This window comes from Stegostoma tigrinum, chromosome 5 (genome assembly GCF_030684315.1).
Source record: "Stegostoma tigrinum isolate sSteTig4 chromosome 5, sSteTig4.hap1, whole genome shotgun sequence".
In the NCBI taxonomy this organism is placed as follows: domain Eukaryota; kingdom Metazoa; phylum Chordata; class Chondrichthyes; order Orectolobiformes; family Stegostomatidae; genus Stegostoma; species Stegostoma tigrinum.
The window spans coordinates 127,759,737-127,787,162 of record NC_081358.1 but is presented as its reverse complement, the minus strand read 5'-3'; the positions used below and the strand labels follow the sequence as shown (position 1 = coordinate 127,787,162).

The following is a 27,426-nucleotide window of genomic DNA, read 5'->3' as shown; positions in this document are numbered from 1 at the left end:
AAGGTGTCCAGTAAGTGTAAAACAAGTTTGGACACTTGTCCGAGTAGCAGCACCAGCCAGTGGGAGGTGGCTGAAAGCATCCACATTTGCTACTTGCCCTCCTGGACCGTGTTCCAACTTGTAAATGTGTGCACATAGTATTAGAACCCATTGCTGAATTCAGCCTGAAGCTACGGCCGGTATTGCCTTGTCCTCTTTGAGTAGTCCTAGCAGGGTTTGTCATCCATTATTATTACTAATTCATGTCTGTAAACGTATTGGTGGAACATTACCACAAAAAAAGGTGACCTCCAAACCTTGCTTCTCTATCTGGATGTATTTGTGTTCTGCATCACCCAAAGTCTGGAAAGCGTATGCTGTTGGGCATTCATCTCTATTGGACTGTCTGTGAGCCAATACCACCGTGATAACGTATGGGGAGGCTTTGCATGTCAGCACCACATCTTGCCTGGGGTCACAGTGTGCCAACATGAGATGATTATGGTTGTTTCTTCATTTCCTTGAATGGCTACATCTTGGCTATGAGATCATTACCAAGGCTGCCCCTTTATCAATAGCAAGTGCCACGATGAAGGCCAGGTTATGTATTATATTTCCTTAATAATTCACCGATCCAAGGTAAGTCCCTAAGCTCCAGTATGGATGTGGGAGCCAGGGCACCTTTGATCATCCTCACTTTATCTTCCAACAGGTGTAAACTGGTCGTCTCAACTCTGTGATCCAAGTGCCGAGAACAAATATTTTTCTCTTCTAAGGTATACAACCACCTTGCAGAAATGTCTAAGGACTATGTCCAAGTTCACTAAGTGCTCCTTGTTGGTCTTCTCTGTTGTTAGTAGGTCATCCAGGTAAATGGCGACACCAGGTAGACCTTGGAAAATGTTCTTCAATGTCTGCTGGAAAATGGCACAGGCTGATGATACCCTAGCTGGCAGTCTCATATACTGGTACAAACCCTCTGGGTATTAAATGTAGCATACTTTGGGGAATCCTCATCCAACTGCAATAGTAAACACCATGGCTCATGTCCAACTTTGTGAAGCACAGCACCATCCTCCTCCCCTCAACCAGCTTTACGTATAAGTCCTCTATGCGAGGGATTGGATATTTATCCAGCTGCAAAAGGCAGCTTACCGTTTGTTTAACATCCCCACAAAGACGAACCCTCCTGTCGAGATTCACAATCCGTACAACAGGTGCTGGCCATTCCACAAACTGAACTGGTTTGGTAATTCCTTCGCTTTCCAACCTCCTGATTCCTCCCTGTACTTCTACACAAAGGCAAATGGCACTGGGCGGGCCTTGCAGAATCGTGGAATTGCTTCCTAGTCATCATGCAAGGTGGCCTTGGCTTCTTTGATAATCCCTAGACCTTCCTGAAAAACTCTGGTTATTCAATTAGGGCTTCACTCAGACAGTCATTTTCTAATTGAAAAATGCTGAGCCAATCAAGGTAAATCTTTGCCCCATCCAGCTTGGCCCAAGCCTTTTTCTACAATCAGTGGTAACTGAGCCACAGTTTCTCATAAGAGACTGGAACTGAAGTTTAACCCTTAATCTGTAGAGGTTCCTCATTATAGATTTTCAGTCTAGCCTAGGTCTTACACAAAATTAAGAGGTACAGTCCAGAGCGAATTCTGTCACAGACTGGTTTTGTAATCACTGCAGAAATGGGCAACCACTTAACCAGTTGTTTGTTTTAACTGGTCCTGATTTGGACATTGCTAAGCAATTTAACTGTTCCAAGGCAGATGAATGTGGCCTTTCCAATTTAGGTCTAGTGGGACTCATCTTGTTGCCTTGACTCCACATAGCAGCAGCAACTACAATAGCCTTCTGGCCCAGATCCTGAAAAAATGTTAACTGTTTGGCCAAAGCTTGGTTTTGTTTTGGGGTTTTGCAGTGGGCTGACCTAAAGTTCCTCTGTTCAGGATATGTCCTGAGTGATGTTACAGAATTGTGTTTCCCAAACTCAGTCAGAGACTGGTGAGGGCATCCACTCCCATCAGAACATCCTGTCACCCATATGCTCCACTTACCACATTTTCTGATGACAAAGCCAGTTGCAGTGTCTGTTTGAAGTCCAGGTGGGATTCAGCTAGTAGGTGCTTTCGCATGGTTACATCATTAATCCAACATATTTAATGGTCTCTCAATATCTTGTTGAGGGTCGTCTTAATCTTGTCAGAATCCCAATACGATTCCCCTGGTTATTGAAGTGACGAGTAAAACTGATAGCTTCTCAGAATTAGAGGAGGCTTGGGGTCATAATATTTCTTAATCAAATCCGTCAATTCTTTAAAGTTTTTAGTATCTGGTGCCTCAGGTAACGTTAGGGTCATAATAACTGAAAAAACTGTGGGTCCACAAGCTGCCAGGAGAATTACTCATCGGTTTTCATTTGCCTCGAAAAAAACAACGTGGGATTGAATGAGTCAAGCCTCCCAAGTAACAGCATCATGCCTTAAATGCTTATCTCCAAGTCAAAGACAACTATTAAGAGCAAATTTCTTCAGGAGCATATGTTTTTGCTCATCATGACTGAAATAACTCCACACAGGCCAGTATCCTGCCACAAAGTTGCCCTTTATTTATACATGTATAGTACCTGACATTAAGAGTATGCTTCCTCAGAGCCAGCTCTCATGGTGAACAGAGCCTCTGATGCTCCTGTCAGCTGGGGCTCCCTGATTGGGACCAGATGAACAGCTCCAAACGTGAGGTCCACCTGGCTGACCTTCTTACAATTAGAACAGACACAGAGTATGGTGGGACTTCTGGAAATACAGAGGGTCAAAAGGACTGTGGTATATATGTCCATAGAAGGTTAGACAAGATACAGAATATAAGAGCAAAAGGGTTTTATATATATATAATGTTAGTTAGGCCACAGCTAGAGTACTGTATGCAGTTCTGGCCACCACACTATCGGAAGAATATGATGCACTGAAGAGGGTGCTGAGGAGATTGATCAGGATAGCGAGTTCGGATTGATCAGGATGTTGCCTAGGATACAGTGTTTCAGCTAAAAAGACAGACTAGATAGGCTGGGATAACAAAGTATGGAGCTGGATGAACACAGCAGGTCAAGCAGAATCTCAGGAGCACAAAAGCTGACGTTTCAGGCCTAGACCCTTCATCAGAGAGGGGGATGGGGAGAGGGAACTGGAATAAATAGGGAGGGGGGAGAGGTGGACCAAAGATGGAGAGAAAAGATAGGTAGAGAGGACAGTATAGGTGGGGAGGTAGGGAGGGGATAGGTCAGTCCAGGGAAGACAGACAGGTCAAGGAGGCAGGATGAGGTGGTAGGTAGTAAGTGGAGGTGCGGCTTGAGGTGGGAGGAAGGGATGGGTGAGAGGAAGAACAGGTTAGGGAAGCAGAGACAGGCTGGGCTGGTTTTGGGATGCAGTGGGGGGAGGGGATGAGCTGGGCTGGTTTTGGGATGCAGTGGGGGGAGGGGAGATTTTGAAGCTGGTGAAGTCCACATTGATACCATTGGGCTGCAGGGTTCCCAAGTGGAATATGAGTTGCTGTTCCTGCAACCTTCGGGTGGCATCATTGTGGCACAGCAGGAGGCCCATGATGGACATGTCGTCTGAAGAATGGGAGGGGGAGGTGAAATGGTTCGTGACTGGGAGGTGTAGCTGGGATTGCTTTCCTTAGAGCAAAGAAGGCTGAGAAAGGGCCTGACTGAGGTGTACTAAGTTATGAGGGACAGGCACACAGCAGATAGACAAAAACTTTTCCCCTTAGTACATTAGAAGACGACAGTTAGTGAATACCTTGATGTTGGGTTTTAAGAAGTTCGGCTTCCCCACTCTGCTAGAAATAGACATTAAGGAAAATCTTGTAAAAGTTTAGGACCAGAAATTGGGTGGTTTTACCAGAATTTGTTGAAACTAATTTTAATTTTGAAGTGTTCATATCAATAGTATATCAAAGGCCTGGGATTTTGTATGCTCAGTAACTAGGGGGCGTCATTTCAATTAAGGAATAGGAAAGTTACAGGATATTTGAGGAAAAAAGTTTTTCACTAACTGGGTGCTGGGTATCTGAAACGTGGGAGGGGTATGAATCATCAAAACATTGAGAATAATTATTTGGAAGTGCACTTATATGCCGTAATATACAAGGCTACGGGCCAAGTGCCAGGAGACAGAATTACAGTGGATGCATGTTTGATGGATTGGAGGGGCTAAAACGGTCCCTTTATGAGCGGTTAAAAACTCTGTGACTACATAACACAGAATGAAAATAACAAGGAACTGCAGGGCATGTATTACTGAGTATCACCGAATGTCAGTCCCACAACAGGCTTTACATCAGATGCTCTGAGAGAAAAAGAGACCGAACACTGAACTTTGGCTGAGGCAGGACACTCTCTGTGTCCAAAAGATCAAATAAACAGTCTACACACAGTAGGTTCCAAGTTAGCCTTTAGTCATGAAACATTTCTCTTCGAAAAACAAATCAATCAAAGCACAGTTAACGGCAAAGTGCCATTAGGAGTAAAACTACCTCTCCTTCCAGTCCGGCCCAATCATAACTGGGAGCTCCCAATGAAAGCTGATGATGGAAGGGGCATAACTCAAGACACAGACTTCTCCTCATCAGCAGAAATCAATCTCGTGATCCAGAAAACAGCAAACCTAGAGACCAGAGAAATGAAGCTTACAGTGCAGAGCTGGAGAGCAGTGAAGGAGCAGCACATGGACTGCAGCCAGTGTCATTCAGAACACTTTCCAATACAGGAATCCCAGAGGGACAGCACGAGGTTATACAGAGAGTAAAGCTTCCTCTATACTGTTCCCATTAACACTCCAAGCTCAGGGACAGCATGAGGTTAGATACAGAATAAAGCTCCCTCTAAACCATTCTCCTCAAATACTCTGAGTTCAGGGACAGCAGAGGGTTAGATGGAGAGTAAACCTCCCGCTTCACTGTCCTCATCAAACACACCCAGGACAGGGACAGTATGGGATTAAATATAGTTCTATATTTGGAGTTGTCTTTTTATGGGTGGGCTGCTTCAGGAATCTGACTGGATGTAACATTGAGGGCTTTGATAGGGGAATGCGAAAGCAAACCAGAATGCAGCAACTGAATGAATATCAGGCTAAATGTGAGGAAGTTCCTTCCCAAATAGTTTCTGAGTGATACAGAGTGAGGCTCCTCACTCCCGGTACCCGTTTTTGTTGAACAATGGGGGAGGTTTGTGCGGAGAAGTCAGTTACCGTCCTCCCTTCTCCTCCGGCCAGGCCATCAATCCTCAGCTGTCAGCTCATCGTCGGAGACCTGGTCAGGGGAGAGTGTGCGCAGGTTGTTGATCCGGATGCTGGTGATGCCAGGGCAGGATGCCACGAGGCTGCTGATCCCGGGCAGTGTGACTCCTGTCCCATCGAGGTTCAGCTGACTCACACTGGTCTGGCTGATGTGCCTCAGGCCTGGAAAGCAGAGCACACAGAGGGGCATCAGTCAGCTCTGGGAGTCTGAGAGAATGATCAGTCCCAGCCTTCGGCCAGTCCAGCAGAGTTCAGGACGCAGCTTCTACAGCATTGCTAAGATATGGCAGCAGAGGAACTGGCAGCAGAACATTTTCACCAGAAGTAACATATTCCTACTCTGTATCTCTGTTCTTACACCTTTAATCATTCATCTCACTTGTTCTTCAATGCTGTCACTAGCTTAGGCACTAAAATTCAGCCTCTTATGACTCAAAAAGAGGGCCTCCTGTTCTCCATTCTAATTCTTGTTTATTTCATCATTTTCTCCATCTGTCAGTAACTGCAAACACCTTTTTCTACCAACTCCATCCCCATCCTTCATTTAAAGAACACAAGAAACTGAAGCACTATTAAGCCATTTGGCCCCCTCAGGCCTCTCTTGTCAATTAGCTTTATTCCTCAATCTCCTCTGTTCTAACAGAACCAGCCCCAATATTTATCCAAGTCATTTAATTTTGTATAGCAGCCCTTTCTGCACAGACCTCTCTCCTGCTCTCTCAGAGACTGTGCAAGTCAAAATTGCAAGCAGTGCAAAAACTGCAAACACAACTCACCCCAATCCCCATCATGGCTCTTTCCAACCCAGGCTCCTGGCTAACTGGCCTTTCCAGGATTCAGGCAAAATTCCATCAACCTAATTCATCCCTGGTTTCCTGTCAGCACTGAGCATGTCACCTTACAATGGAACATTAATTCACAGGGTCCCCAACACACAAATCCTTTGATCTGTACAGACTACTAGTTTCAGGCTAAAAGCGTTATCCAGATTAAATTACAAATTGCTAAACTGCGAAAAATGGGCAACACCACATGAAAGAGCAAAAACTTGAGCCCTTCAGTTTGGATTTTTAAGAAAAGGCAGGTCCAAGCTTGGTAAGACTTGGAATTGTCGGGACAATAAACAGCAAGAAGGTACAGTGCAGATCATGCAGATGGAGCTTCGAAATGTTTGCAACAACATCTCCATCACACAGAACAGGAACATCACAGTTACTGGTCAGTAATAATTGACAGATTTTCAGTCTACAATTCTGACGGTCTCAAGATACAAAACTAGACTAGGTACTCAATCACTGTGATCCACCTCTACCAATCAGTCAGTGATAGGGTCAGAGATGAGCTCAGGAAACCGACAGTAGCTGGGCCGAATGGGCCTTCTTCTGCACTGTAAATATTGTGTGGGAGAGGAATACAGGAAGCCCAGCTGTAATGTCACCGGTTCCTCCTGAGCACAGTGCACTTCTTATTCACTTGCACAATGTGTGTGTATCACAGGCCGTGCGAAATATGGGAGCGTGTGAAGTTATGCGCTTTGGTAGGAAGAATAGAGGCGCAGACTATTTTCTAAATGGAGGAAAGCTTCGGAAAGCTGAAGCACAAAGGATCTTGGGAGTTCTTGTTAAGGATTCTTTTAAGATTAACATGCAAATTCAGATGGCAGTTAGGAAATCAAATTCAGCATTCACTTCAAGAGGGCTAGAATACAAGAGCAGGGATGCACTGCTGGGGCTGTTCAAGGCTCTGGTCAGACTGCATTTGGAATACTGGGCTCTGTATCTAAGGAAGGATGTGCTAGCATTACAGGGGGTCCAGAGCAGATTTACAAGAATGATCCTGGGGATGAAGGGCTTGTCAGATGAGGAGCAGTTGAAGACTCTGGGTCTTGAGACTTACAGAATACTGAGAGGCCTGGATAGAATGGACAAGGAGAAGATGCTTCCACTGGTAGGACAGACTAGGAACCGAGAGCATAGCCTCAGAGTGAAGGGACGATCCTTTAGAACTGAGATGAGGAGGAATTTCTTCAGCCAGAGGGTGGTGACTCTGTGGAACTCATTGTCACAGATGGCTGTGGAGGCCAAGTCATTGAGTGCATTTAAGACAGAGATAGATAGTTCCTTGATCAGTCAGGGGATCAAGGGTTATGGTGAGAAAGCAGAACACTGGGGTTGAGAAACATATCAGTCACTCTTGAATGGCAGACCAGACGTAATGGTGTGAATGGCCTAATTCTGCTCCTATATCCTATAGGCTTATGGATGTTTGTGTTTACTAGCTCAGTTACAACCCATCCCTAGGTGCCCTTTGAGAAGGTGAGGGTGAGCTGCCTTCTTGAACCAATGCAGTCCATGTGCTGTATGTTGACCCACAATGCCCTTAGGAAGTGAATTCCAGGATTGTGACCCAGTGACACTGAAGGAACAGCGATATATTTCAAAGTCAGGATGGTGAGTGCCTTGGAAGGGAACCTGCAGGGGGTGGTGTTCCCACAAAGATGCTGCTCGTGTCCTTCTAGACAGTAATGGTTGTGGGATGGGAAGGTGTTATCTAAGGAGCCTTGGCAAATTTTGCACTCCATCTTGTTGATAATACATTCTGTATCTTGTTTGGTTTGGAGTAAGTGTGTGCATGTGTGAGCACCAATGTTCCCTCAAAGTTGTGCATGTTATGAAGCCACTCCAAGAGTCTGTGTACAGTGACAGTGTACAGTGATTATTACAGGCCAGTTAGTCTTACGTCAGTGGTGGGAAAATTATTGGAAAGGGCTCTGAGAGGCAGGATTTGTGATCACTTGGATAGGCACAGTTTGATTTGTGATGGTCAGCATGGATTTGTGAGGTGTAGCTCATGCCTCACAAACCTTATTGAATTCCTCGAAGAGGTGACCAAACACGTGGATGAAGGTAGAGCAGTGGATGTAGTATACGTGGATTTAAGTAAGGCATTTGATAAGGTTCCCCATAGTAGGCTCATGCAGAAGGTAAGGAGGCATGGGATGGGGGAAATGTGGCAGATTGGATTCAGAATTGGCTGACCCTTAGAAGACAAAGGGTGGTAGTGGACAGAAAATATTCAACATGGTGCTCAGTTAGGAGTGGTGTACCACAAGGATCTGTTCTGGGTTCTCTTCCATTTGTGATTTTTGTAAATGATTTGGATGAAGGAGTGGAAGGCTGGATTAGCAAGTTCACAAACGATACGAAGGTGGGTCGCATTGTAGACAGTGCAGAGAGCTGTTCTAGGTTACAAAGGGACATTGATAGACTGCAGAGCTGGGCTGAGAAGTGGCAGATGGAGGTTAACCCTGAAAAGTGTGAAGTGATTCATTTTGGAAGGACAAACTTGAAAGCACAGTACAGGGTTAATGGAAAGATTCTTGGCAGTATGGAGGAGCAGAGGGAACTTGGAGTTCATGTTCACAGTTCCCTGAAAGCTGCCATCCACGTGGATAGAGTTGTTAAGAAGGCGTATGGTGTGTTAGCTTTCATTAATAGAGGGATTGAGTACAAGAGTCGTGAAGTTATGCTCCAGCTACACAAAAGCCTGGTTCGGCCACATCTGGAGTATTGTGTCCAGTTCTGCTCACCTCATTACAGGAAAGATGTGGAAGCGTTGGAAAAGGCGTAGAGGAGATTTACCAGGATGTTGCCTGGAATGGAGGGAAGGTCTTACGAGGAAAGGTTGAAAGAGCCAGGGCTTTTCTCTTTCGAATGAAGGATGAGCGGTGACTTGATAGAAGTGTACAAAATGATCAGAGGTACAGATAGAGTAAACAGCCAGGGACTTTATCCTAGGGTGGAGGTAGCTGTTACGAGGGGGCATAGTTTTAAAGTGAGTGGAGGTAGATATAGGGGAGACGTCAGAGGTAGGTTCTTTACTCAGAGTGTGGTCGGGGAGTGGAATGCATTGCTAGAGAAGGTAGTAGAGTCAGCCTCATTAGGGGCATTTAAGCGGCTACTAGATAGGCATATGGATGATAGCATAAGGTAGGGGTGGAGGTTAGATAGACCTTAGGATTAGAGTAAAGTTCGGCACAACTTGGGACGAAGGGCCTGTACTGTGCTGTACTGTTCTGTGTTCTGTGTGACCAGCAAGTGCTGGAAGTTCATGCCCAACACGGTATCGAAGTTCACATCAAAGAAAGCAATTTAATGGGAATGCTTGTGGGTGTGTGAGAAAGTCTATGTGTGTGATTGAGAGAGCGCACGCGCGCATGAGTGTGTGCGCGCATGCATGAGAGAGAGAGAGAGAGAGAGAGAGAGAGTCAGACAGTATGAGTTTTTTTATCTTTATTCATTCACGGGTTGAGGGCATTGCTGGCCAGGCAGCATTTATTGCCCATCCCTAATTGCCCAGAGGGCAGTTAAGAGTCAACCACATCACAGTGGGTCTGGAGTCACACATAGGCCAGACCGGGTAGGGATGGCAGTTTCTTTCCCTAACGGACATTAGTGAAACAAAAGGGTTTTTCTGACAATTGACAGTGGATTCAGTCATCATTAGACTTGTAATTGCACATATTTATTAAATTCAACTTCACCATCTGCTTATTACCTCTGTGTGAGACAGTGTGTGAGAGTGTGAGTGTGTGCGCGCGTGACAGACAGGGTGCGTGTGTGTGAGAATGTGCACGTGAGAGAGACAGTGTGCGTGCGTGAGAGTGTGTGCGTGCGTGAGAGTGTGTGCGTGCGTGAGAGTGTGTGCGTGCGTGAGAGTGTGTGCGTGCGTGAGAGTGTGTGCGTGCGTGAGAGTGTGTGCGTGCGTGAGAGTGTGTGCGTGCGTGAGAGAGTGTGCGTGCGTGAGAGAGTGTGTGTGCGCGCGCGTGAGAGAGAGTGCGTTTATGTGAGAAAGTGGGCGTGTGTGACAGCGTGTGTGAGAGAGAAAGCGGGCGTGTGTGAGAGAGAAAGCGGGCATGTGTGAGACAGAAAGCCGGCGCGTGAGGGAGATTGTGTTTGTGAGGGAGATTGTGTTTGTGAGGGAGATTGTGTTTGTGAGGGAGATTGTGTTTGTGAGGGAGATTGTGTTTGTGAGGGAGATTGTGTTTGTGAGGGAGATTGTGTTTGTGAGGGAGATTGTGTTTGTGAGGGAGATTGTGTTTGTGAGGGAGATTGTGTTTGTGAGGGAGATTGTGTTTGTGAGGGAGATTGTGTTTGTGAGGGAGATTGTGTTTGTGAGGGAGATTGTGTTTGTGAGGGAGATTGTGTTTGTGAGGGAGATTGTGTTTGTGAGGGAGATTGTGTTTGTGAGGGAGATTGTGTTTGTGAGGGAGATTGTGTTTGTGAGGGAGATTGTGTTTGTGAGGGAGATTGTGTTTGTGAGGGAGATTGTGTTTGTGAGGGAGATTGTGTTTGTGAGGGAGATTGTGTTTGTGAGGGAGATTGTGTTTGTGAGGGAGATTGTGTTTGTGAGGGAGATTGTGTTTGTGAGGGAGATTGTGTTTGTGAGGGAGATTGTGTTTGTGAGGGAGATTGTGTTTGTGAGGGAGATTGTGTTTGTGAGGGAGATTGTGTTTGTGAGGGAGATTGTGTTTGTGAGGGAGATTGTGTTTGTGAGGGAGATTGTGTTTGTGAGGGAGATTGTGTTTGTGAGGGAGATTGTGTTTGTGAGGGAGATTGTGTTTGTGAGGGAGATTGTGTTTGTGAGGGAGATTGTGTTTGTGAGGGAGATTGTGTTTGTGAGGGAGATTGTGTTTGTGAGGGAGATTGTGTTTGTGAGGGAGATTGTGTTTGTGAGGGAGATTGTGTTTGTGAGGGAGATTGTGTTTGTGAGGGAGATTGTGTTTGTGAGGGAGATTGTGTTTGTGAGGGAGATTGTGTTTGTGAGGGAGATTGTGTTTGTGAGGGAGATTGTGTTTGTGAGGGAGATTGTGTTTGTGCGAGAGATTGTGTTTGTGCGAGAGATTGTGTTTGTGCGAGAGATTGTGTTTGTGCGAGAGATTGTGTTTGTGCGAGAGATTGTGTTTGTGCGAGAGATTGTGTTTGTGCGAGAGATTGTGTTTGTGTGAGAGATTGTGTTTGTGTGAGAGATTGTGTTTGTGTGAGAGATTGTGTTTGTGTGAGAGATTGTGTTTGTGAGAGATTGTGTTTGTGTGAGAGATTGTGTTTGTGTGAGAGATTGTGTTTGTGTGAGAGATTGTGTTTGTGTGAGACAGTGCGCGTGAGAGAGAGTGCGCGTGAGAGAGAGAGTGCGCGTGAGAGAGAGAGTGCGCGTGAGAGAGAGTGCGCGTGAGGGAGAGAGTGCGCGCGTGTGTGAGAGAGTGTGCGTGCGTGTCAGAAAGTGGCCATGCATGTGAGAGAGTGTGCGAGACAGTGTGCATGTGCGAGACAGTGTACGTGTGACTGCGTGTGAGAGACTGTGCACGAGAAAGAGTGTGTGTGTGTGTGTGTGTGTGTGTGTGTGTGTGTGTGTGTGTGTGTGTGTGTGTGTGTGTGTGTGTGTGTGAGAGAGAGTGAGAGAGAGAGAGAGAGAGAGAGCGTGCGTGCGTGAGAGAGAGTGCGTGAGAGTGTGTGTGGGTGACTGTGCGTGTGACAGTGTGTGCGTGTGAGACAGTGTGTGAGAGAGAGTATCAGTGTGAGAGTTGTGTTTGTGTGAGAGAGTGTGCGTGAGTGTGTGCGTGTGAGAGAGTGTGCGTGTGAGAGAGCGTGTGCGTGTGTGTGAGAGACAGTGTGTTTGTGTGTGAGACAGTGTGCGTGTGAGAGAGTGTGTAAGAGAGAATGTGTGTGACAGTGTGTGTGTGTGAGTGTGCGAGAGTGTGCGTGAGACAGTGTGATTGTGTGTGTTCGAGCGAGTTGTTTGAGTGTGTGGGAGTGTGAGAGAATGTATGCGAGAGTGCGAGCGAGAGAGATTATGTATGGGTGGGATGATGGCAGACAGATGAAGGGGGGATGGGTGCAGGCAGTGGGCTGGACAGATTTCAGGGTGGGGTTGGTGGGGTGTGGGCAGATAGCACGCTGGATGGGCAGTTCAGGGTGAGGTTGGTGGGGGCAGTGAGCTGGACGGGCAGTTCAGGGTAAGGTTGGTGGGGGCAGTGAGCTGGACAGACAGTTCAGGGTGAGGTTGGTGGGGGCAGTGAGCTGGATGGGCAGTTCAGGGTGAGGTTGGTGGGGGCAGTGAGCTGGACAGACAGTTCAGGGTGAGGTTGGTGGGGGCAGTGAGCTGGACAGACAGTTCAGGGTGAGGTTGGTGGGGGCAGTGAGCTGGACGGACAGATCTGGGTGAGGTATGAGTGTGGGGGAGGTTAGCTGGACGGAGAGGTCTGGGTGTTGGGGGGTGAGGGCAGTGAGCTGCACGGGCAGGTGTGGGTGGTGTGGGGTGGGGGCAGACAGCTGGACGGACAGGTCCGGGTGGTGTGGGGTGGGGGCATTGAGCTGCACGGACAGGTCTGGGTGTTGGGGGGTGGGGGAGGTGAGCCGGACAGACAGGTCTGGGTGGTAGGAGGTGGGGGCAGTGAGCTGGACGGACAGGTCCGGGTGGTGGGGGGTGGGGGCGGTGAGCTGCACGGACAGGTCTGGGTGGTGTGGGGTGGGGGCAGTGAGCTGGACGGACAGGTCCGGGTGGTAGGGGGTGGGGGCAGTGAGCTGGACGGACAGGTCCGGGTGGTAGGGGGTGGGGGCGGTGAGCTGGACGGACAGGTCTGGGTGGTAGGGGGTGGGGGCGGTGAGCTGGACGGACAGGTCCGGGTGGTAGGGGGTGGTGGCGGTGAGCTGGACGGACAGGTCTGGTTGGTAGGGGGTGGGGGCGGTGAGCTGGATGGACAGGTCTGGGTGGTGTGGGGTGGGGGCATTGAGCTGCACGGACAGGTCTGGGTGTTGGGGGGTGGGGGAGGTGAGCCGGACAGACAGGTCTGGGTGGTAGGGGGTGGGGGAGGTGAGCCGGACAGACAGGTCTGGGTGGTAGGGGGTGGGGGCAGTGAGCTGGACGGACAGGTCCGGGTGGTGGGGGGTGGGGGCGGTGAGCTGCACGGACAGGTCTGGGTGGTGTGGGGTGGGGGCAGTGAGCTGGACGGACAGGTCTGGGTGGTAGGGGGTGGGGGTGGTGGGCTGGATGGACAGGTCTGGGTGGTAGGGGGTGGGGGCGGTGAGCTGGACGGACAGGTCCGGGTGGTAGGGGGTGGGGGCGGTGAGCTGGATGGACATGTCCGGGTGCTGTGCCACGTACCTCGGTCGGTGATCCGTGTGCGACTCAGGTTGACTTTGAGCAGCTGTCTGCAGTGCAGTAGGCCGTGGCTCACCACACTGTCCCCAACACACGTTGATGCTAAACTCAAGACCTGCCGGAGGGAACAGAGACACATGTCAGTCACTATGGCCCCAGCAGCAGTGGAAGCAGCTCCCCCCCAATCTTGTAACCAGCACCTCCATCCCCTCACACCTCCTTCCACTGCCTCCCCATCTGTTGCACCCCCCCTCCCACTCCTCACACTTCCCCGAATCCTCTGCCCTCCACCCCTCCCACGGCCCTAATCCTCTCCCCTTCACCAACTCAACCACTTCCCTCCTCACAGCTTGCCTAAACCCCTCCCTTCCTCACCTCCCACAATACCCCCACCTTACCCCATCCCACTCCCCAAATCTCTCCATCATCTCCCATCCCAACTCGGCACCTCTCTGCCCACCTGACCGCTGTCCCCTCTATCTTCCTCCTGGGTTTCGACTTCTCGCCATCCCCTCCCCTCCTCAATTACCCCCACTGTGTGTGTGTGTCTCTATTTGGGGGATGTGTACGTGTGGGATGGGTCATGCGCATGTATGGAGGGTGTGTGTGTGTGTGTGTGTGTGTGTGTGTGTGTGTGTGTGTGTGTGTTTGAGTGTGTGTTTGAGGGTATATGTGTGGGAAGGTTATGAATGTGTGGGTGAAAGATTGTGCAGGTTTGTGTGTGGAGGGTGTTAGTTAGGGGGGTGTGTGTGCGCACATGCAGGGTGTGTGAGGCATTGTGGGGGTATGGGTGTGTGTGTGTGTGTGTGTGTGGAGGCGTGTATGGAAGCGTGTGTCTTTGTGTGTGGGGTGTGCGCGGGGTGTGCGTGTGCATGTGCGTGTGCGTGTGGGTGTGGGTGTGGGTCTGGGCCTGCATGGGGGCTGGGTGGGATATGTGTATTGGTGCGAGTACATGTGGGTGGATGGTGGGTGCCTGTGTATCTGGGCTCTGTCTCTGACCTGTAAACGAGGCAGGTTCCTGATGCACTTAGCCACCCCTTTGCTGCTTATACTCGTGCGGTCCAGACAGAGCTCTTCGAGGTTCTTCAGTGGCTGCAGGTGAACTAACCCAGCGTCTGTAACCAGGGTGTTACTCAGGGAAAGCTTCACCAACCTGCACAAGCAGAGGGCAGCATTAGCAAGAGATAGTAGGAACTGCAGATGCTGGAGTCAGAGATAACACAATGTGGAGGTGGAGGAACACAGCAGATCAGGCAGCATCAGAGGAGCAGGAAGGTTGATGTTTCAGGTTGGTTTCTTCAGAAACGGGGAGGGAAAAGGGAGTGCAGAAATAAATAGAGAAAGGAGGGGTGTGGCTGGGGAAGGTAGATGGGATGGTGATGGGTGAGTGCAAGTAGGAAGTGATGGGGATTGGTCAGTGGGATAGGTGAGGTGGATAGGTGGGAGGGAAGATGGACAGTTCAAGGAGGTGGGGTTGAGAGGGAGGGTTGGTGATGGGACAGGGTCGGGGTTGGGAGATTTTGAAACTGGTGAAGTCCACTTTAGGCTATTGGGTTGTCAGCTGCCAAGGCGGAATATGCATTAGTAAGCTGCTTCTCGAGCACAACACAAACCTTTCAAACAAACACACAATCCCACAAATGCGTGCACTCGCCACACAGACACACATGCAGGGTCGCAGGCACAAACACACACGCACAGGGCGTGGGCACACATTCACAGCTTGGGCACACGCTCACACACATACACAAGGCATGAGCGTGCGCACACACACACACAGGGAATGGGCACAAACACATACACATGGTATGAACACACACACACACACACACACACACACACACACGGTATGAACACACACACAAACATACACACAACACACACACACACACACACACACACACACACAACACACACACACACCTCAGCCCGATGTACCAGGGTATAACTAGAGAGTGTTAGAACCACCTGGCACCTGTCCTGGACCCCTCGCACATATGGTCCCAACTGGCTGTGGCAATCCCCAGTGGAGAAGGGGGTGAATAACAGGTAAATGGTTACCGCAGCAGCCTGCCCAGGTAGCTGATGCCTTGGTCTGTGACCTGGGTGTAGTCAGTGAGGTCAAGCTCAGTCAGTTGCTCCAGAAAAGACAGGAAATGGAGTCCGGAGTCGCTAACCGTATGTCTGTCTGGGAGCTTCAGATGAGTCAGCTTTAGACCTGCAGGAGGAGGTGGGAACCGTGTGAGTACTGTGTGCGTGCTTTCTACAATAATCTATCCAGTTCACCGGTACCACAGAAACATTGCAGCATTAAGGGGAAGACTTTAATATTGTGCAACAGTACAATTACCATCAGACTCACAATCAGAGCCTCTGTACATACAGAGACTAAACATATACAGTGACAGTCCCTCTCCCCCTTTAACTCGAAGGGAACTTTCCCTCGACACTGTCCCATCACTCCCAGCACAGGGACAGCCTAGGGTTAGATACAGAGTAAAGTTCTCCAAACTCTTTTAAACTGAAACTAAAGCTTCCTCTGCACATCTTAAAGCAGCAGAGAGATGGAGAGGTGGAATCAAGATTGAGGTGGGCATTAGAGAGCTTGGGCCCAGGTACTCATAGCACAGATGATGGGATAGAGTAGGGGGACGGGCTTAGATTAGTTCACAAGTCGGCGCAACATCGAGGGCCGAAGGACCTGTTTTGCGCTGTATTGTTCTATGTTCTCCATCAAACACTCCCAGGATAGAACAGTAGGGGGTTAGATATGGAATAAAGCTCCCTTTACACTGTCTATCAAACACTCCCAGAACAGACACAGCATGGGGTTAGATACACAGATAACAGCTGTTTGACTGTGGTGAGAATGCTTCATCAGTTCAGCTGATGTCAGATTGTGAAACACCAGGGTGAGTTTTGAGTCTGTAATTGCTCAATCAGATCTTGGCTGAGTCTATCACCACCAAACCTGAGATAATCTTCAGTGTGGTGTCTCCATTGAGTGCCTGCAGTCCTGACACACTAAGTGAGGAGAGAGTGGGGTGACAGCGGAGTGCCTTCAGCGAGGTCTCTGTGATGTCCAAGTTATCCAGGTGCAGGGTGTGTAGAACTGGTAGATCCTTCAAGGCTGACACATCACAAACCTGAAGGTAGAGACAGGTAGAAATAGCAGCAAGTAGAACTGGTTACAGAGTAAAACACCCTCCCAGCCCTGTTCCAACACAAAGGGACAACACACATTCAGTGGTGTTACACACTTCGGGTTTTCACAAATGTGTACACATTTTACATACGATATTTAATGGTGCCCCCACTTACACAAACAGACACTTGCATTAACATGGAAACGTGCATGTTGAAAAAGATTGCAAAGTATTTCACACAGTGTTAGATAAACAACCTTGACGCTAAAACACAGGAAGGAAAATAAGGAACTCTGACCAAACACTTAGTCAAAGAGATGGGTTTTATGGAACATCTTACAGCAGGAGAGAGATGGAGAGGTGGAATCAAGATTGAGGCGGGCATTACAGAGCTAGGGGCCCAGGTACTCATAGCACAGTGATTAACAGGGGATGCTCAAGAGGCTAGAGTGATGCAGTGTAGACAATTTTGGGGGTTGCAGGACATTACAGAGATAGAGAAGAGAGAGATCACAGGTCACCAATGTAAGTTTGACTCTCAAAGCCTCATTCCAAACTCCCGAGTGTGCCAACTGCCTGGGACGACCATAATTCTTGCCCCTTCCTCACAGAAACAGGCAGGACGGGCTGTGACAGGTGAACGCACATTGTCCTCTCCCACTTGTCCAGCACTGACCACAAGTTCGGGATCAGGACCAGCACTAGCACTCCAATTCTAACCTTGAAACCAATATCCCACTCACCTAAACAGGAAAGGACATCTGGAACTGACTCCTCTCCCCCAGCCAAAAACTGCTGAGGAAAAAGTCAAGATTGAGATGCCAGATTTTTGCCAGCTAAGGAGCGACAGGGTGGCTCAATGGTTAGGGTGAGCACTGCTGCCTCACAGCGTCAGAGACGCAAGTTCAATTCCAAACATCGTTGACTGTCTGTGTGGCATTTGCACATTCTTCCCTGTGCCTGGCTGGGTCTTCTCTTGGTGCTCCAGTTTTCTCTAACAGTCCAAAAAGAGGCAGGTTAGGTGGATTTGCCACGGGAAATGGCCCACAGTTCCCAGGCATGTGTAGGCTAGGTGGATTAGCCATAGAAAATGCAGGGTTACAGGGATAAGGTAGGGCCATGAACATGGGTGGGATGCTCTTTAGATGTTCAGTGTGAACTTGTTGGGCTGAATGGCCTGCTTCTGCACTGTAGAGATTTTATGATACTATAAACAGTTAAAAAGCTCTGGAGGATAATGAGGAATTAGACACGGATTGGAATCAGCTCATCTCCTAACGTTGCTCCTCCAGGGAGTAGATCAGAATGCAGCATTGTTAGCACAGGCTCACCGACCTTGGTCTGTTTGATGCTGAGGAACCGGAGCTGTGGGACAGTTCTGGGTAACACTGTCAGCGTTCTCTCTGTGATGCCCGTCTGATTCAGACTGAGGTGAACGAGTGATGAAGCTGCACACACCAGGTAATCTGTCATGCCTGAATCACCTACTTTGGTCTGGTCCAGGACCAGGTGAGAAAGAAAATTTAGACCTTGAAAAGAGCAAAACGCAGAACAAACTGTCAGGCACCCAATCATAGCCTCGTTTACTCAAACTCAAATGTCACACTGAGTGATAATCCTCAGGCACTGCGCACTGTAAATGACACACTGAGGAATATACTCAAACACTACAGACTGTGTGAACATCACACTGAGGGATATACTCAAACACTGCACACTGTATGAATATCACACTGAGGGATATACTCAAACACTGCGCACTGTGTGAATATCACACTGAGGGTTATACTCAAACAGTGCACACTGTAAATATCACAGAGGGATATACTCAAACACTGTGCACTGTGAATATCACACTGAGGAATATACTCAAACACTGCACACTGTAAATATCACAGAGGGATATACTCCAACACTGCGCACTGTGTGAATATCACAGAGGGATATACTCAAATATTACACACTGTGTGAATATCACACTGAGTGATAATCCACAAACACTGCGCACTGTGTGAATATCACACTGAGGGATATACTCAAACACTGCGCACTGTAAATATCACACTGAGGGATATACTCAGACACTGCGCACTGTAAATATCACACTGAGGGGTATACTCAAACACTGCACACTGTAAATATCACACTGAGGGGTATACTCAAACACTGCGCACTGTAAATATCACACTGAGGGGTATACTCAAACACTGCGCACTGTAAATATCACACTGAGGGGTATACTCAAACACTGCGCACTGCAAATATCACACTGAGGGGTATACTCAAACACTGCGCACTGTAAATATCACACTGAGGGGTATACTCAAACACTGCGCACTGTAAATATCACACTGAGGGGTATACTCAAACGCTGCGCACTGTAAATATCACACTGAGGGATATACTCAAACACTGTGCACTGTAAGTATCACACTGAGGGGTATACTCAAACACTGTGCACTGTAAATATCACACTGAGGGGTATACTCAAACACTGCGCACTGTGAATATCACACTGAGGGATCTACTCAAACACTGCGCACTGTTTGATTATCACACTGAGAGATACAGTCAAACACTGCACACTGTAAATATCACACTGAGGGGTATACTCAAACACTGCGCACTGTAAATGTCACACTGATGATAATCCATAAACACTGCACACTGTAAATATCACACTGAGGGATATACTCAAACACTGCGCACTGTAAATATCACACTGAGGGGTATACTCAAACACTGCACACTGTAAATGTCACACTGATGATAATCCTCAAACACTGCACACTGTGAATATCACACTGAGGAATATACTCAAACACTACAGACTGTGTGAATATCACACTGTGGAATATACTCAAACACTGCACACTGAATATCACAGAGGGATATACTCAAACACTACAGACTATGTGAATATCACACTGAGGGATATAGTCAAACACTGCACACTGTGAATATCACAGAGGGATATACTCAAACACTACAGACTATGTGAATATCACACTGAGGGATATAGTCAAACACTGCACACTGTGAATATCACAGAGGGATATACTCAAACACTACAGACTATGTGAATATCACACTGAGGGATATAGTCAAACACTGCACACTGTGAATATCACAGAGGGATATACTCAAACACTACAGACTGTGTGAATATCACACTGAGGGTTATATTCAAACACTGCAGACTGTTTGATTATCACACTGAGGGATATACTCAATCACTGCGCACTGTGAATATCACACTGAGGGATCTACTCAAACACTGCAGACTGTTTGATTATCACACTGAGGGATACAGTCAAACACTACGCACTGTAAATATCACACTGAGGGGTATACTCAAACACTGCGCACTGTAAATGTCACACTGATGATAATCCATAAACACTGCACACTGTAAGTATCACACTGAGGGATATACTCAAACACTGCGCACTGTAAATATCACACTGAGGGGTATACTCAAACACTGCACACTGTAAATGTCACACTGATGATAATCCTCAAACACTGCGCACTGTGAATATCACACTGAGGAATATACTCAAACACTGCACACTGTGAACATCACACTGAGGAATATACTCAAACACTACAGACTGTGTGAATATCACACTGAGGGTTATATTCAAACACTGCAGACTGTTTGATTATCACACTGAGGGATATACTCAAACACTGCGCACTGTGAATATCACACTGAGGGATCTACTCAAACACTGCACACTGTGAACATCACACTGAGGAATATACTTAAACACTACAGACTGTGTGAATATCACACTGAGGAATATACTCAAACACTGCACACTGAATATCACAGAGGGATATACTCAAACACTACAGACTGTGTGAATATCACAGAGGGATATACTCAAACACTGCACACTGTGAATATCACAGAGGGATATACTCAAACACTACAGACTGTGTGAATATCACACTGAGGGTTATATTCAAACACTGCTGACTGTTTGATTATCACACTGAGGGATATACTCAAACACTGTGTAAATATTACAGTAAACACTGATATTAATTCCAAATTATAAAAAAAACTATTGTTTGAAATGTCGCAGCAGTTTCCCAGAGAAAGGTTAATAAATTAGCTTCAGCCTCCCATACACTGATGACATCCACCCTGTAGGTGACCCTGGCAACTTTCTGGAGCCAATGCTGTCCCATTGCAAGAAGTGTATTCACTCTTACACTGCCATCTCATGAAATCTCCCTGGAGCAGTGGAAAAGAGCTTTATGTGAAGTATTCAATCATGTAGAGAAGTTGGATGGCTTGGTGTTGCTGAAATAGGAACGTACTTCTCTGGTTTGCATGAGATTCTAGCCTCACTACCCATATCCCACTGACAGGTTCATTCTTCAGATTCTGATTCTAGCTCAACAGAGGGAGAAGACAGCTAGAGACTGGCCCAGAACAGGGACAGGGAACCTGTGCACAGAGAGAGTTATGTGGAGTATGGATAGGCAACCTGTGCCCAGAGGGAGAGAGTTATCCAGAGCAGAGACAGGGGGTCAATGCAGAGAGGCAGAGATTCTGCCCTTGCACAGATAAAGAGTGCCAATAAGGTGCAACTAATGTGCTCTCCATGTCCCCTCAGAAACCATCCCTTTTCCCAGTGTGCTCCCATTAGCCCCTCAGCCACCTGACATCCTGCTCTGAGCAACGTCCATCGCTGGTCACCGCTACATCCCTGCTAAAAACCACGCAATGTGAAAAGCCCCCTCTGTCCAACATCCCGTGGCCCAGCTGCTTTGCCGTGCCTTCTCTAGGACCAGCACTGAGTATTAACACCCCCTCCAACCAAATCTAAGTAGACCTGAATCCCAAGGTAAAGCATTCAGCTGGTGGTGACCCACAAGGCCACCTCACTCAGATTCCCCCATGGGGTTTGGAGACTGACCTTTTAGGCTGCACAGACAGTGATCAGTAAGCTTCACACAGGCTGCCAGATTCAGCTGCTGCAGTCTCTGTAAACTCGATACCACCTCCAGCCCGGAATCTGTAACACCATACACAGAGAGTGAGAGTGAGAGTGAGGCTGTTCCATTATCCTACAGTATCCAGCGCCATCTTCTTCTCAACAACAACCACAACCATAATCCACACCAGTCTCAGCAACTGAGGGAGAGCCGCACTGTCGGAGGGTCAGCACTGAGGGAGAGCCGCACTGTCGGAGGGTCAGCAACTGAGGGAGAGCCGCACTGTCGGAGGGTCAGCACTGAGGGAGAGCCGCACTGTCGGAGGGTCAGCACTGAGGGAGAGCCGCACTGTCGGAGGGTCAGCACTGAGGGAGAGCCGCACTGTCGGAGGGTCAGCACTGAGGGAGAGCCGCACTGTCGGAGGGTCAGCAACTGAGGGAGAGCCGCACTGTCGGAGGGTCAGCACTGAGGGAGCGGGCGCTGTCGGAGGGTCAGCGCTGAGGGAGTGCCGCACTGTCGGAGGGTCAGCGCTGAGGGAGCGGGCGCTGTCGGAGGGTCAGCGCTGAGGGAGTGCCGCACTGTCGGAGGGTCAGCACTGAGGGAGAGCCGCACTGTCGGAGGGTCAGCACTGAGGGAGAGCCGCACTGTCGGAGGGTCAGCACTGAGGGAGAGCCGCACTGTCGGAGGGTCAGCACTGAGGGAGCGGGCACTGTCGGAGGGTCAGCAACTGAGGGAGAGCCGCACTGTCGGAGGGTCAGTACTGAGGGAGAGCCGCACTGTCGGAGGGTCAGCACTGAGGGAGAGCCGCACTGTCGGAGGGTCAGCACTGAGGGAGCGGGCGCTGTCGGAGGGTCAGCACTGAGGGAGAGCCGCACTGTCGGAGGGTCAGCACTGAGGGAGAGCCGCACTGTCGGAGGGTCAGCACTGAGGGAGCGCCGCACTGTCGGAGGGTCAGCACTGAGGGAGAGCCGCACTGTCGGAGGGTCAGCAACTGAGGGAGAGCCGCACTGTCGGAGGGTCAGCACTGAGGGAGCGGGCGCTGTCGGAGGGTCAGCACTGAGGGAGTGCCGCACTGTCGGAGGGTCAGCACTGAGGGAGAGCCGCACTGTCGGAGGGTCAGCACTGAGGGAGAGCCGCACTGTCGGAGGGTCAGCACTGAGGGAGAGCCGCACTGTCGGAGGGTCAGCGCTGAGGGAGTGCCGCACTGTCGGAGGGTCAGCAACTGAGGGAGCGGGCGCTGTCGGAGGGTCAGCACTGAGGGAGTGCCGCACTGTCGGAGGGTCAGCACTGAGGGAGAGCCGCACTGTCGGAGGGTCAGCACTGAGGGAGAGCCGCACTGTCGGAGGGTCAGCACTGAGGGAGAGCCGCACTGTCGGAGGGTCAGCACTGAGGGAGAGCCGCACTGTCGGAGGGTCAGCACTGAGGGAGTGCCGCACTGTCGGAGGGTCAGCACTGAGGGAGTGCCGCACTGTCGGAGGGTCAGCACTGAGGGAGCGCCGCACTGTCGGAGGGTCAGCACTGAGGGAGAGCCGCACTGTCAGAGGGTCAGCACTGAGGGAGCGCCGCACTGTCGGAGGGTCAGCACTGAGGGAGAGCCGCACTGTCGGAGGGTCAGCACTGAGGGAGCGCCGCACTGTCGGAGGGTCAGCACTGAGGGAATGCCGCACTGTCGGAGGGTCAGCACTGAGGGAGCGGGCGCTGTCGGAGGGTCAGCACTGAGGGAGAGCCGCACTGTCGGAGGGTCAGCACTGAGGGAGCGGGCGCTGTCGGAGGGTCAGCACTGAGGGAGCGGGCGCTGTCGGAGGGTCAGCACTGAGGGAGCGGGCGCTGTCGGAGGGTCAGCACTGAGGGAGAGCCGCACTGTCGGAGGGTCAGCACTGAGGGAGCGGGCGCTGTCGGAGGGTCAGCACTGAGGGAGCGGGCGCTGTCGGAGGGTCAGCACTGAGGGAGAGCCGCACTGTCGGAGGGTCAGCACTGAGGGAGCGCCGCACTGTCGGAGGGTCAGCACTGAGGGAATGCCGCACTGTCGGAGGGTCAGCACTGAGGGAGCGGGCGCTGTCGGAGGGTCAGCACTGAGGGAGAGCCGCACTGTCGGAGGGTCAGCACTGAGGGAGCGGGCGCTGTCGGAGGGTCAGCACTGAGGGAGCGGGCGCTGTCGGAGGGTCAGCACTGAGGGAGAGCCGCACTGTCGGAGGGTCAGCACTGAGGGAGCGCCGCACTGTCGGAGGGTCAGCACTGAGGGAGAGCCGCACTGTCGGAGGGTCAGCACTGAGGGAGCGGGCACTGTCGGAGGGTCAGCGCTGAGGGAGCGGGCACTGTGGGAGGGTCAGTGCTGAGGGAGCGGGCACTGTCGGAGGGTCAGCACTGAGGGAGCGGGCGCTGTCGGAGGGTCAGCACTGAGGGAGCGGGCGCTGTCGGAGGGTCAGTGCTGAGGGAGAGCCGCACTGTCGGAGGGTCAGCAACTGAGGGAGAGCCGCACTGTCGGAGGGTCAGCACTGAGGGAGCGGGCACTGTCGGAGGGTCAGCGCTGAGGGAGCGGGCACTGTCGGAGGGTCAGCACTGAGGGAGCGGGCGCTGTCGGAGGGTCAGCACTGAGGGAGAGCCGCACTGTCGGAGGGTCAGCACTGAGGGAGAGCCGCACTGTCGGAGGGTCAGCACTGAGGGAATGCCGCACTGTCGGAGGGTCAGCACTGAGGGAGCGGGCGCTGTCGGAGGGTCAGCACTGAGGGAGCGCCGCACTGTCGGAGGGTCAGCACTGAGGGAATGCCGCACTGTCGGAGGGTCAGCACTGAGGGAGCGGGCGCTGTCGGAGGGTCAGCACTGAGGGAGCGCTGCACTGTCGGAGGGTCAGCACTGAGGGAATGCCGCACTGTCGGAGGGTCAGCACTGAGGGAGCGGGCGCTGTCGGAGGGTCAGCACTGAGGGAGAGCCGCACTGTCGGAGGGTCAGCACTGAGGGAGAGCCGCACTGTCGGAGGGTCAGCACTGAGGGAGCGGGCGCTGTCGGAGGGTCAGCACTGAGGGAGAGCCGCACTGTCGGAGGGTCAGCACTGAGGGAGAGCCGCACTGTCGGAGGGTCAGCACTGAGGGAGAGCCGCACTGTCGGAGGGTCAGCACTGAGGGAGCGGGCGCTGTCGGAGGGTCAGCACTGAGGGAGAGCCGCACTGTCGGAGGGTCAGCACTGAGGGAGAGCCGCACTGTCGGAGGGTCAGCACTGAGGGAGCGCCGCACTGTCGGAGGGTCAGCACTGAGGGAGAGCCGCACTGTCGGAGGGTCAGCACTGAGGGAGAGCCGCACTGTCGGAGGGTCAGCACTGAGGGAGCGGGCGCTGTCGGAGGGTCAGCACTGAGGGAGAGCCGCACTGTCGGAGGGTCAGCACTGAGGGAGAGCCGCACTGTCGGAGGGTCAGCACTGAGGGAGAGCCGCACTGTCGGAGGGTCAGCACTGAGGGAGCGGGCGCTGTCGGAGGGTCAGCACTGAGGGAGAGCCGCACTGTCGGAGGGTCAGCACTGAGGGAGAGCCGCACTGTCGGAGGGTCAGCACTGAGGGAGCGGGCGCTGTCGGAGGGTCAGCAACTGAGGGAGAGCCGCACTGTCGGAGGGTCAGCACTGAAGGAGCGGGCGCTGTCGGAGGGTCAGCAACTGAGGGAGAGCCGCACTGTCGGAGGGTCAGCACTGAGGGAGAGCCGCACTGTCGGAGGGTCAGCACTGAGGGAGAGCCGCACTGTCGGAGGGTCAGCACTGAGGGAGCGGGCGCTGTCGGAGGGTCAGCACTGAGGGAGAGCCGCACTGTCGGAGGGTCAGCACTGAGGGAGAGCCGCACTGTCGGAGGGTCAGCAACTGAGGGAGAGCCGCACTGTCGGAGGGTCAGCAACTGAGGGAGAGCCGCACTGTCGGAGGGTCAGCACTGAGGGAGAGCCGCACTGTCGGAGGGTCAGCACTGAGGGAGAGCCGCACTGTCGGAGGGTCAGCACTGAGGGAGAGCCGCACTGTCGGAGGGTCAGCACTGTGGGAGAGCCGCACTGTCGGAGGGTCAGCACTGAGGGAGTGCCGCACTGTCGGAGGGTCAGCACTGAGGGAGAGCCGCACTGTCGGAGGGTCAGCACTGAGGGAGAGCCGCACTGTCGGAGGGTCAGCAACTGAGGGAGCGCCGCACTGTCGGAGGGTCAGCAACTGAGGGAGAGCCGCACTGTCGGAGGGTCAGCACTGAGGGAGAGCCGCACTGTCGGAGGGTCAGCAACTGAGGGAGAGCCGCACTGTCGGAGGGTCAGCAACTGAGGGAGAGCCACACTGTCGGAGGGTCAGCACTGAGGGAGAGCCGCACTGTCGGAGGGTCAGCACTGAGGGAGCGCCGCACTGTCGGAGGGTCAGCACTGAGGGAGAGCCGCACTGTCGGAGGGTCAGCACTGAGGGAGAGCCGCACTGTCGGAGGGTCAGCACTGAGGGAGAGCCGCACTGTCGGAGGGTCAGCACTGAGGGAGAGCCGCACTGTCGGAGGGTCAGCACTGAGGGAGAGCCGCACTGTCGGAGGGTCAGCGCTGAGGGAGCGCCGCACTGTCGGAGGGTCAGTGCTGAGGGAGAGCCGCACTGTCGGAGGGTCAGCAACTGAGGGAGAGCCGCACTGTCGGAGGGTCAGCAACTGAGGGAGCGCCGCACTGTCGGAGGGTCAGCAACTGAGGGAGAGCCGCACTGTCGGAGGGTCAGCACTGAGGGAGAGCCGCACTGTCGGTGGGTCAGCACTGAGGGAGAGCCGCACTGTCGGAGGGTCAGCAACTGAGGGAGAGCCGCACTGTCGGAGGGTCAGCAACTGAGGGAGTGCCGCACTGTCGGAGGGTCAGCACTGAGGGAGAGCCGCACTGTCGGAGGGTCAGCACTGAGGGAGAGCCGCACTGTCGGAGGGTCAGCACTGAGGGAGAGCCGCACTGTCGGAGGGTCAGCACTGAGGGAGCGCCGCACTGTCGGAGGGTCAGCACTGAGGGAGAGCCGCACTGTCGGAGGGTCAGCACTGAGGGAGAGCCGCACTGTCGGAGGGTCAGCACTGAGGGAGAGCCGCACTGTCGGAGGGTCAGCACTGAGGGAGAGCCGCACTGTCGGAGGGTCAGCACTGAGGGAGCGCCGCACTGTCGGAGGGTCAGCACTGAGGGAGCGCCGCACTGTCGGAGGGTCAGCACTGAGGGAGAGCCACACTGTCGGAGGGTCAGCACTGAGGGAGAGCCGCACTGTCGGAGGGTCAGCAACTGAGGGAGTGCCGCACTGTCGGAGGGTCAGCACTGAGGGAGAGCCGCACTGTCGGAGGGTCAGCAACTGAGGGAGAGCCGCACTGTCGGAGGGTCAGCACTGAGGGAGTGCCGCACTGTCGGAGGGTCAGCACTGAGGGAGAGCCGCACTGTCGGAGGGTCAGCACTGAGGGAGAGCCGCACTGTCGGAGGGTCAGCACTGAGGGAGAGCCGCACTGTCGGAGGGTCAGCAACTGAGGGAGAGCCGCACTGTCGGAGGGTCAGCACTGAGGGAGCGCCGCACTGTCGGAGGGTCAGCAACTGAGGGAGAGCCGCACTGTCGGAGGGTCAGCACTGAGGGAGCGCCGCACTGTCGGAGGGTCAGCACTGAGGGAGAGCCGCACTGTCGGAGGGTCAGCACTGAGGGAGAGCCGCACTGTCGGAGGGTCAGCACTGAGGGAGCGCCGCACTGTCGGAGGGTCAGCAACTGAGGGAGAGCCGCACTGTCGGAGGGTCAGCAACTGAGGGAGAGCCGCACTGTCGGAGGGTCAGCACTGAGGGAGCGCCGCACTGTCGGAGGGTCAGCACTGAGGGAGCGCCGCACTGTCGGAGGGTCAGCACTGAGGGAGCGCCGCACTGTCGGAGGGTCAGCAACTGAGGGAGAGCCGCACTGT

At 52.0% G+C, this 27,426-nt stretch overlaps 1 protein-coding gene across 2 annotated transcripts in view; it reads right to left on the bottom strand.

Moving 5' to 3' along the window:
* Window positions 1–2,570: 2,570 nt before the first annotated feature.
* si:ch73-173p19.1 (uncharacterized) overlaps window positions 2,571–27,426 on the bottom strand; it is a 62,140-nt gene continuing 37,284 nt past the window's right edge. For both annotated transcript variants that reach the window (XM_059646277.1, XM_059646278.1), the window contains exons 11-17: window positions 21,520–21,618; window positions 17,921–18,114; window positions 16,411–16,585; window positions 15,501–15,657; window positions 14,439–14,592; window positions 13,443–13,554; window positions 2,571–5,444 (exon numbers count right to left, since the gene is read on the bottom strand). In XM_059646277.1, the coding sequence (XP_059502260.1) occupies window positions 5,263–5,444; window positions 13,443–13,554; window positions 14,439–14,592; window positions 15,501–15,657; window positions 16,411–16,585; window positions 17,921–18,114; window positions 21,520–21,618 (1,073 nt within the window). In that variant the 3' untranslated portion in view covers window positions 2,571–5,262. The remainder of the gene's footprint in view (window positions 5,445–13,442; window positions 13,555–14,438; window positions 14,593–15,500; window positions 15,658–16,410; window positions 16,586–17,920; window positions 18,115–21,519; window positions 21,619–27,426) is intronic.